Source organism: Gossypium raimondii, chromosome 9 (assembly GCF_025698545.1).
Source record: "Gossypium raimondii isolate GPD5lz chromosome 9, ASM2569854v1, whole genome shotgun sequence".
NCBI lineage: Eukaryota > Viridiplantae > Streptophyta > Magnoliopsida > Malvales > Malvaceae > Gossypium > Gossypium raimondii.
The window spans coordinates 7,160,317-7,172,023 of NC_068573.1; the positions used below are offsets into that span (position 1 = coordinate 7,160,317).

The following is an 11,707-nucleotide window of genomic DNA, read 5'->3' on the forward strand; positions in this document are numbered from 1 at the left end:
ATTATTAATATCAATAATAAATAATTTAATCATATTTAAACATATTTATTATTAAATATATTATAATTAAAATATATAATTTAATAAAATTCTTAATAATCAATATTCTTATATGAATTTACTAAAATCATAATATATAATACTATAAAATATAATTTGAAATAATTAATATTAAATATATTTCCACAGGTATATTATGAATAAAAGCATAACCATTAATGTAATTCACAAAGGCTTTTACTTAAGAATATGGATCATGTATAAGAATGTACCATAGGAATTCTCTTTTGTTTCAAAAAAAAAAACTTCACATATCATTAGAAAAAACTTAATATTAAATATTCTTATATGAATTTTCTAAAATCATAATATATAATACTATAAAATATAATTTAACATAATTATTATTAAATATAATTTAATAAAATATATAATTTAATAAAATTCTTAATATTAAATATTCTTATATGAATTTAATAAAATCATAATATATAATACTATATAATATAATTTAAAATAATTATTATTAAATATAATTTAATAAAATATATAATTTAATAAAATTCTTAATATTAAATATTCTTATATGAATTTAATAAAATCATAATATATAATACTATATAATATAGATTAATAATGTAGATACTTGCTAAGAAAACATGGATTAAACAAATGTCATGCATAGGCTTCTTCCAAAAAAATTTTCTATGAACAATCATATAGGCATAAAGCAACCATGGTAAACTATGAAAAAAAAGATCTATATGTTATCAAGCAGCAAATCTGTGTTTGTAATTACTAATATGTATTCAAAATAATAATGTATTTTCCATTTGTCAAAATTTGTGGTAAAGATCTAAGTTCTGCTCTGACACCTCCACCTCCACCTCAAACTCAAATCTTTCTTCTTTTCCAACCCTCTAAACCCCACCCCACTATAAAGATTATTTCTGCAACGTAAAGAATCAAAGACAAATCAGTTTCCGATGTGAAGAAGAAACTGTAAACTTCAAGTTAGGTGAGAAATCCTTCATAGCTCAGTATCAGCAAATTTTATGACATTCTGCCTTACCACAAGCCAATAGCCTTCCACCAGATGCCTCCTACTCCAAGCCAGATTATAATATTCACCACCGATATCAGGAAACCATATCCCCACCATTTTGCTAGTGGTACATAGCCCGCCCCATAGAATACAGGTGCGGATCCAATTCCATAATGAGTAATGCCTCCCATTAGGTTGGAGAGGAATGATAGAACAAGGGCTCCCTAATACGATGGAGTGCCCAAAGCAGTAGCCACAGACAAGAAGGCTGTAAACATGGCACCAATATGAGTAGCTCCACTGGCAAAGAAGTAATGCGAGTAGAAATAGAGAAGAACCAGAATGCCAAATGACATTTGCCATGAAAGACCTAATCCACCTACGACCTGTAAAAATGAGCAGATCATTGACATGAAAGGCAATTCCAAACATCTGAATTTTTAATTTCCATCAGACCCGTGCTACAAGCTTCGTAAAAAAGGTTCCTAGTGTGATTGCCAAAGCAGAAGCATTGAATACAACAGTGTCAGAACAACTTAGCCTAAAAGAAAAGGAACATCCTAGGGCATTGTTTAATAAGACTCAAATGGACACGCCAAAGTAATATGAAAATATTAATAGAACATGAAAACAGAACTAGAGAGAGCCAAATAATCATACTGACTAGATCTATATATTACAATGTAGAGCACAAGTATTTCAATAGTTTGCATTATTTAAGACAAGATATAAATAGGCAATGGTATTCTGGTTTTTCCTTTCTATTTTCCTTTTGAGAAAACATGTGATTCCAACTATTTCCAGAAAAGCAAAGCACCGCATGTAGATTATGGTGATGGCTCTTTGGTGATTCCATAAAAGTTTTAGTAAAATTGGACATGGCAGATAGAAAATAAGACGAAAGTACAAGGAAAACAGGACAAACCTTAACAACGGTTTGACTAAACCATGAGATGAGACCATATTTGTTCAAATACCCAGCCATAGCGATGAGTTCTGCATGCATATTCAAGAGAAGTTGAATGAGTTAGTAGCTCATAAGAAATAAAAGTAGAGTCGCTCAAAAGAAATATCTCATCCATACATAGAGCAAAAGAAAGGAGGCAGAGAAAATAAGGCACTTCGCCATAGTTTTTAAGTTTAGAAATGTATTACAAATAAATGGAAACAAGGAAACATAAAATCAAATCTAGTCACTTAAATTACAATAAAACAGACGGGAATTATGAGTATAATCATATGACTAGATATTGCAAAATGACAAAAATAAAAGTATGGTACAATAAGCAAAAGTTGAAGCCTAATTTTAAACATCAAATATTTTGTCTCATATCCAACATATTAGCACAACGGATTAACAAAAGGCATTAGCTTTCCATTTTACACTGTCACACATTTTCCATAGAGGGAAAAAAGAATAGGGGAAATTTCAGAACTTGATTGTAACTGAAAAGTATTCCAACATTTGTTATCCCCGTTACATATGAAGAATATAGAACAAGTGCAAGTGACCATAAATAGCTATGCATTTCAATGCATTTCAATGCCCAATTAGATAACCAACAATAAAAAGCCCATGTTTGACTGAAATTGAGAACCACTGCCATATAAGGATATCTGCACAATCAAGAAACAAATTGCCAAGATAATAAGAAATTTCTTAAGAGGGGCCATTCAAATATTTCTGTTTCAGTAATGAATGTTCACCATTTTAAAAGCAACAGTGGAATACCAGAATATTTTAAACACAAACTTGGGCTCACAAGTGAAACATCATAAGTTTAGGTTTTAGGTGGCTTGTTGCTTAGCGAGTGAAGCACCAAAAGAGGCATCAATGTGGATCACAATCTTTTAGAATTACTTTCTTCTAACCAGAAAAAAAAGGTCTTTCTACTGATAAATCACACAAAATCCTCAATATCACCAGCAACATTCTACATTAAGATCATCTTACCCACATTCCTAGTTGAATTCTCCTTCACAATACATACCAAAAGCTTCAAGAATTACTGCTAAAAGAGCAGCCAATATCTTGATTATCATGTGTTAAGGAAGCATACAAATCTATTAAAAAAGGAAACCAACAACAAAAAAAAATTAAGTATTTCATTTTCTTCAAGCTAAAGAGAACTTACATATTGAACAATGCTGAACTTGACAACTTGGTAAAACCATCGACCAAGTTTCCATGGTTTTAGGACATATTTCATAGGAAATGAGTGCTTAATAGTTCCTTTTTCACAACTGTGTCCCAATAGTGGAGTTTTAGAATTTGCACGTCCCAGTCTTCTCATGAAAGCAATTGTCCTCTCTTCCCCACCTTAAAGCAGAAATTGAAGGAAATATTCCAAAAAGAAAATAAATTTTCTCAACATCAGCCACAACTATAAACAATATTAACGCCGAAAAATGAAGAGCATTAGAAAATAAAAGGGAGAAGAACAACGCAAAATGAAATAAACATAATTTAGGTTGAAGATTCACCTTCTCCCTCTGGTTGATCGAGAAGCACGATCCAGGAAAAAGGAAGAAACAACAAGAAATAAGAAACTCTTCCACCAGAATCCAAACCTCTCAAAATCCTAAACTCTCTGTTTCAATTTCTAAGAGAGAAAAACTACAAGAAATACTAAAATTAAAGCTACGTCAACAATGGAATCATAATATAGAAAATTAAATATCTGAATTAAGTAAAAAGAGAGAGAAAAATCTAAATGAGAGACAAATAAGGGGACAATGTTGAAGACAATGTTGAAAAATCTAAAGGAGAGAAAAATTAAAACAGAGAAAGCCGAAGACAATGTTGAAGCAAAGATTCATACCTGAAATCGGCCTCCGATGAAGACAATGTTGAGGATTTGTTATGAAAGCAGAAGAAATGAGGACAGAGCAATACCGATGGAAGAAGAAGCAGAAATCTATGAGGACAAAAAAAGAAACGAAAATAAGAAATGGGTAAGGATTCTCAAATCGGTGCTGGAGGGGGGTATTAGCTATTACGGGATCGGGTGTATTAGGGAAGGAACAGATTTGGGACGTAATGGGAATACAACCAACCAAACAACAGATTAAGGGAGGATTAAGTGGGGCCCACCGATTAGGGGTGTATTGGCATAGCCAATACACCCAACCAAACATGGTGTTAGTATTGTGTATAAAATATGATTGGATTTGGATAATATATTTGTTTGGTTTGGGTAATGAGTTTGAGTTTAAATAATTAAAAAATTAGTAGAAACCTTATATATGTGCGTGGAAATAACAAATTTAGAATATAAATGTACGTTTAAAATTACATATAATAAAAAATAAAATGTGTGTTTTGAAACTAATTAATAATAACATATGAAATATATATAATATTAAAATAGAAAAATAAATTAAATTGCGAGTAAAACAAAATTTAAACACGTAAATACATTAAGTTAAGAATATTGTTGGGTATGACTCATATTTCAGTCAAATTTGAGAGATAATCTCCTAGTTAAACTCAGTTTATTTGTTTCAGTCGAACTCTGATTAATCTAGATTATTTTATTATTATTTGACATACGAAATTAACCTATAAATATGCTCTTCTACAACCTTAGAAACTCTCATAACACTTTCGAAGAATTTTGTGTTTACATTTTGAGGGTTTTTTATTTTCGAGTACTCTTCGTTCTTTTTTCAGTATAGTAAAATTATATTTGCCCCTGGTTTTTTATCCTCTTTGGAGGGGTTTTTCTATATTAAATTTGTGTGTGTTTAATTTCTCAATTTCTTTTGCTACATTTACTTGTTCGTTGCTTAATCAGGTTGATCCCCAACAAATACTAAATGGATATAATTGTTTATTATGGTGTTGTCGTCAATTGTGAGTTGTTGTCGAGTTGACTTGTGACACCAACTCAATTAACATATATGTAAAGTGTATAATAAAATTAAAATGTATAAAAAATTCAAAATAAAGTTTTGATTGAGTAGTAAATTTAAAGTTCTACACAGTGTGTGGGTTCAAATACCATTATAACTTTTTTTTAATGTTTTAAATAAAAAAGGCTAAAGTATCATCGAATAATATAACTTATTTGAAATATAAAATAATATTTTTATAATTTTTCTAACCGAGTTGGTGTCCGATTAACTCGTGACGCCAACTCAATAAGGGGCTTAAATGATAGTATATATATATATATATATACAACTTATGAAAGTAATAAATTGTGCATATTAAAATGTGATTGAAAAGACATTTTTTGTTCTAAAAAAATATTTCCCAAATTGACATCACCTTAGTAGAGTTAAAAAATTGAGGTCGGATTGTACTAATGCCAATGGACTAGAATTTTAGTTTGGCAAACCGCACAGCTTTAGGTGATTTTTTTTATTTAAACCCACTTAAGTCAACTTAACTCTTAAAAGATTATAATTTTCACAAAAATTCTCTAAGGTACTGAAATATAGTGGGAGCAAACTCAAAAGACCAAGGAGTTAAAAAGAATTGAAAAGTCACAAGAAAGCAATGCACACTAAATATTTGAGTAAATGCTCTTAAATATATATTTTAACTCAAGAATAAAGTACAATGAGATTATTACAAATTATGAGCAATACCTCTATTTTTAATAGAACTTTTCTTGATCTAACGGTACAAATCAATCACTTTTGTTTCTTTCAGATTACATTTTTGTCGCTTATGTTTGAAATGTTATGTTTGTTACGAAGTGGTCACTCTACCGTTAAGTTCTGTTACTTTCATCCCGACAATTAGACATCCAAGTTAGCATTTAAAGCCCATTTGGACTGTTGTTAGGGTGATAACGAAGTTTAACAGCAAAGTGACCACTTCGTAATATTTCAAACATAAATAATTAAAATATAAGTGTATAACATATTTATTTAAATTATGATGAATCAGTTTAGGAGGCTGTAATGCGCCCAAATCAGTCTCGTTTTAGTCCCCACGTTTGTAAAATATGTCCGAAATTTCTACGTTGATGTAAAAGTTTTCACCAAAAAATGAAAAATCAAAATTAGAACCCCATCACATTTAAAAGAAGAACATCAAACAACAATTTAATAAAAAAGAAGAAAACAAAACAAATCTCTAAGAAAACGGAGGAAAATAAAGGAGGAAGAAACAAAGGCATAAAAGGGAATCCCAAACATGCCCTTATCCTCCTACCTTGGCAGCAACCGCCGTGGCGGAGGATGGACACAGGCGTTGCTTCCGACTTCATCATCAGTCACCGTGAAATCACCCCCCAAAGCCCATCAACCTCGAAAGCCACGCAAACGGACGGCTCTCCTTAACTTCCTCTTCACCAACTTCTTCACCATTGCGCTTTCCGTTTCGCTTCTCTTCTTCCTTTTAACCCTTTTCCTCTTCGGAATCCCCAAACCCATTTCCTCACACTTCAAGCCCCGATCCCTGTCCAGAAGGCTCTCCTCCCGGAGGCCTGTCACCCGGAAAAAACCCGGTTCCAATCCCTACCAGAACGGTGCCGCTGTCGACATAACAACTAAACAATTGTATGATAAAATTGAGTTTTTGAACAAGCCTGGAGGGGCTTGGACACAAGGGTGGAAAGTTTCTTATAAAGGGGACGAATGGGATAGTGAAAAGTTGAAGGTTGTTGTGGTGCCCCATTCTCATAATGATCCGGGGTGGAAGTTCACTGTGGAAGAGTATTATGAGAAGCAAACAAGGCATATACTTGATACCATTGTTGAAACTTTATCAAAGGTTATTTTTCTTCCTCTTTTGGGGTTCTTGGCGGTTTAATTCTTGGTGGGTTTCTGTTAATATTAGGTGAAATGGTTGAATAAAGTTGCACTTTGCATTAGGGTTAGGTTTCTGAGCTTGTTACCTTTTTTTGTGGGGGTTGACAGTTTGATATTTAGTGTTTGAAAAAAGTTTAAGAATTTGATTGGGAATCGATTGTTAAGCTTGATAGCTTTTTTGTTTGATATTTAGTGCTGAATAGAGATTAAATTTTGATTGGGATTTGGTTTTTGAGCTTGGTTAGTATTTTGTTGATCAATGGCGCTGAACTCAGGTTACAATGAATTAAATTGCTTGAATTTTCTTTTTGGCTTTCCTTTGCATAGAAATGGAATTTCATATATTCTTCTGATTCCTTTGGGATATAAATTTGAGGGTTTTTTGGAGTAATTACTGAAGTAGATTGTTGGTTTTCGGTTATGGTGTTTCATTTTATAAAGTTAATCTTTGAAAATTGCTGAAATGGTTAAATGTAGCGAGAATTTTAATTGGCATTACAGTTTTTGAACCTTTTTAATTCCTGTTTTTCAGTTCTACTTCATGGACTAAATGTGTTGCACTCAGGTGGTTTGGTGCACCTGGACTTAATTATTTCTATTAAATTGGGATAGAAACAGGAAACTGTTAACTTATAGGAACAACCTGTTAAATTTTCTAAAAGTTGTTTGAATTGATTTTGCAGGATAGTCGACGGAAGTTCATATGGGAAGAGATGTCTTATTTGGAAAGGTGGTGGAGAGATGCCTCAGATGATAAAAGGGAGTCTTTCACAAATTTGGTGAGGAATGGTCAGTTAGAAATAGTAGGAGGTGGCTGGGTGATGAATGATGAGGTATTCCAGCACACTTGTATAATACTAGCAATTCATGTATGTGGGGGGTAGGGGCTTACAATTTTGTTTTCTTTTCGGTCATTTTAGTCCTGTATTTCGGATTAGACTTCAATATAGCTGTTTTGCTACATGAGGTTTTGCTTTTGGCTACACTAATTTCTTTTTCTTAATGCAGGCCAATTCACATTACTTTGCTATAATCGAGCAGGTATACCTTAAACCCTGTTTCTTGGTGATTGTAGTTGGATTTATGACTGTATTTTCAGGTCGTCTTGGTATGTTGGCAGCTTGTGATTTTATGTGCATTTCCATTAATTTCGATCCATGATGTCATCTGCAAAAAATATACAATTGTCGTGCATTTTTTAATTCTCACTCCAATAGATTCTAGACTTGTCTCAAAAGGAAGGGCTTAGTCTTGCATTTGTGGAATCTAACACTTGTGTAACTCCGTGTATTGTTTCATTGTCTTCTTTGCATTTACACCAATGATTATAAAGGTTTCTATTTTTCATAGTTTCTGTCCTCAAGAACTCTTTAAAGCCTTGTATTTTCTCTTTGATTTATATATATATATTTGTATAAGCAGATAACTGAGGGAAATATGTGGCTGAATGACACGATTGGTTTTATTCCAAAGAATTCTTGGGCAATAGATCCCTTTGGTTACTCACCTACCATGGCTTATCTTCTCCGTCGAATGGGCTTCGAGAATATGCTTATTCAACGAACCCATTATGAGCTGAAGAAGGAACTTGCTTGGAATAAAAATTTGGAATACATCTGGCGTCAAAGCTGGGATGCTGACGAAACTACTGACATATTTGTGCACATGATGCCATTTTATTCATATGATATTCCTCATACTTGTGGACCAGAGCCTGCTGTTTGTTGCCAGTTTGATTTTGCTCGTGTTCATGGCTTTTTTTATGGACGGTGCCCATGGGAATACCATCCTATAGAGATTGACCAGGAAAACGTGAAGGAGAGGGCACTAACGCTACTAGATCAATATAGGAAGAAGTCAACCCTTTACCGGACAAATACACTTCTTGTACCTCTAGGAGATGATTTCCGCTATGTCAGCATTGATGAAGCCGAAGTGCAGTTTAGAAATTATCAAATGATATTTGATTACATCAACTCTAATCCCAGCTTAAATGCTGAAGCAAAATTCGGTACTTTGGATGACTATTTCCAGACCCTTAAGGACGAGGCTGACAGAATAAATTATTCCCTTCCTAGAGAAATTGGCTCGGGTCAGGTTGTAGGTTTTCCTTCATTATCAGGTGACTTCTTTACTTATGCCGATAGGGAGCAGGATTATTGGAGTGGCTATTACGTATCAAGACCTTTCTTCAAAGCTGTTGATCGAGTACTAGAGCAAACACTTCATGCATCAGAAATGTTGATGGCATTTTTATTTGGTTATTGCCAGAGAATACAATGCGAAAAGCTGCCAACAGGGTATGCTTATAAGTTGACAGCTGCGAGGAGGAATTTAGCTCTTTTCCAGCATCATGATGGGGTGACTGGAACTGCCGAGAATCATGTTGTTCTCGATTATGGAACACGGATGCACACTTCTTTACAGGACCTGCAGATTTTCATGTCTAAAGCAATTGAAGTATTGCTTGGGCTTCGCCAAGAGAAGTCAGATCAGAACCCTGCCCAGTTTGATCCCGTACAGGTGAGATCTAAATACGATGCTCTGCCAGTGCATAGAGCAATCAGTGCTCGGGAAGGAACCGTACAATCAGTTGTACTCTTTAATCCACTGGAGCGAGCAAGAGAAGAGGTTGTGATGCTAGTTGTTAATAGACCCGAAGTTACTATTTTGGACTCGAACTGGACATGTGTTGAAAGCCAGGTTTCTCCTGAACTGCAGCACGACAAAAACAAGATTTTTACGGGCAGGCATCGAGTTCACTGGAAAGCTTCTGTTCCTGCCATGGGTTTGCAGACATATTATATTGCCAATGGCTTTGTCGGATGTGAAAAAGCTAAACCGGCAAAACTCAAGCTCTTCTCAAATTTGAGTTCAATACAGTGCCCTACACCGTATGATTGCTCAGAAGTAGAAGGGGATGTGGTTGAAATTGAGAATCAGCATCAAACTCTCACCTTTGGTGTCAAGCATGGTTTGTTACAAAAGGTAATCCAGAAAAAAGGTCTGCAAAATACCGTGGCTGAAGAGATAAGCCTTTACTCAAGTACCGGAGGTGCATACTTATTTGTACCACATGGTGAAGCTGTGCCTATAAGTCAATCTGGTGGGCATCTGGTTATCTCTGAGGGTCCCTTGATGCAGGAGGTGTACTCTTATCCGAAGACTGCATGGGAGAATACTCCGATCTCCCATAGTACTCGTATTTATAATGGAGGAAATACGATCCAGGAGTTTCTGATTGAGAAGGAATATCATGTTGAGCTTCTCGGCAACAGTTTTATTGACAAAGAATTAATTGTTAGATATAAGACAGATATTGACAACAAAAGAATTTTCTACACCGACTTGAATGGCTTTCAGATGAGTCGGAGAGAAACATATCATAAGATTCCGTTGCAGGGGAATTACTACCCCATGCCTTCTCTCGCTTTCATGCAGGGGTCCAATGGCCATCGGTTTTCTGTCCATTCTCGGCAGTCACTGGGTGCAGCAAGCTGTAAACAGGGGTGGCTAGAGATTATGCTTGACCGTCGTTTGGCAAAAGACGATGGTCGTGGTCTTGGACAAGGTGTGGTGGACAATCGTGTTATGAATGTTGTTTTCCATATCTTGATCGAATCCAACATTTCTTCGACTTCAAATCCCGTTTCTGACCCGCAGCCTCTGAATCCATCTCTTCTCTCGCATTGTGTTGGTGCTCACTTGAATCATCCCTTACACACATTCATTGCCAAGAAGCCACAAGACATTAATGTGCAGACACACTGGGGGCCCTTTTCTCCATTAACTACTCCCTTACCTTGTGATCTTCATATCGTGAGTTTTAAAGTCCCCCGACCAGCCAAATATTCTCAGCAGCAGGTCGGAGATCCTAGGTTTGTTTTAATGTTGCATAGGCGGAACTGGGATCCTTCTTACTGCCGGAAGGCCAGATCTGAGTGCACTAGCGTGGCTGATGAACCTGTAAATCTATTCAACATGTTCAAGGGTCTTGCGGTACTGAATGCAAGGCCAACTTCCTTGAATCTTCTACATGAGGATATGGAGATGCTAGGGTACACCGAGCAGATTGGCGAGGTCTCACAAGAAGGCCGTGTAATTATTCCTCCCATGGAAATACAAACATACAAGTTAGAATTGCGGGCAAACCAGTAAATGCCAGGGGCTGATTTAAACTGTGTGCTGCTATCTCATGTGATATCTGACCAAGTCAAGAACCTCGAAGACGGTTCGTAAAGTAAAAGACTTGTCTGAGGTATGTAACTTAGGAAGAGTAGTGGAAATGCTAAGAGATTAGCGTCATCAAATTCCCATAGAAAGATACCAGGATAGTTTTCGGTTTTTGTACAATTAGTATATTATAACTTCAACACTGAGAAATCTATGTTTACTATATTCTTCCTAGAAACTGAGGTTTGTGGTCTATATTATTTGACCATAATCCACTTCAAATTTTGCTTGTATAATCTTCTGTTGTGAAGATTGATTCTCAAAACAGCGAGTTTAGCTCCAAATGCATATGAAAGTTGCAGAGAAAGGGCTTTTTTCAAGCGTAGTATTTTGAGAATGATATTAAATGCTGGCTGTTATTTCATTTTCCCTTTGTTTCTTGTCATCCAATCACCTTATTTTTTCCTTTTGACAAAATTGCTATAAATCATTATCATGCATGCTTGGCTCCAACTTTGAAATGAATATGGAATTCCTTGATTCCATTGATAGAATATGGAATTCCTTGATTCCATTGATAGAATATGCTATTTTGATTTATTGTTCAAGAACTGTTTTTCCATGTGAGCAAATCCATATTTCAATATTTGGAAAATTTAGAGTTAAACTTGTCCGAGAGTATATCCAATCAGAACAGAACTCTTCAATATATGGAAACAAAAT

At 34.8% G+C, this 11,707-nt stretch overlaps 1 protein-coding gene and 1 long non-coding RNA gene across 3 annotated transcripts; one reads left to right on the plus strand and one right to left on the minus strand.

The window, feature by feature from the left end:
* Positions 1–765: 765 nt before the first annotated feature.
* Positions 766–4,085, minus strand: LOC105765988 (uncharacterized). 2 transcript variants are annotated; one of them, XR_008188587.1, is made up of 5 exons: positions 3,868–4,085; positions 3,530–3,662; positions 3,181–3,365; positions 1,971–2,041; positions 766–1,431 (listed from the first exon to the last, which is right to left on the minus strand). It is a non-coding gene; the product is annotated as an uncharacterized LOC105765988 (long non-coding RNA). The 2 variants fall into 2 exon arrangements; XR_008188586.1 differs by having other exon boundaries at positions 3,530–3,674.
* A 2,008-nt stretch (positions 4,086–6,093) lies between these two features.
* On the plus strand, positions 6,094–11,408 carry LOC105798286 (alpha-mannosidase 2). The gene is made up of 4 exons (XM_012628300.2): positions 6,094–6,773; positions 7,495–7,644; positions 7,820–7,852; positions 8,234–11,408. Exons 1-4 carry the CDS (start codon positions 6,195–6,197, stop codon positions 10,967–10,969), a joined length of 3,498 nt encoding a protein of 1,165 aa, XP_012483754.1. The 5' UTR covers positions 6,094–6,194; the 3' UTR covers positions 10,970–11,408.
* Positions 11,409–11,707: the final 299 nt, after the last annotated feature.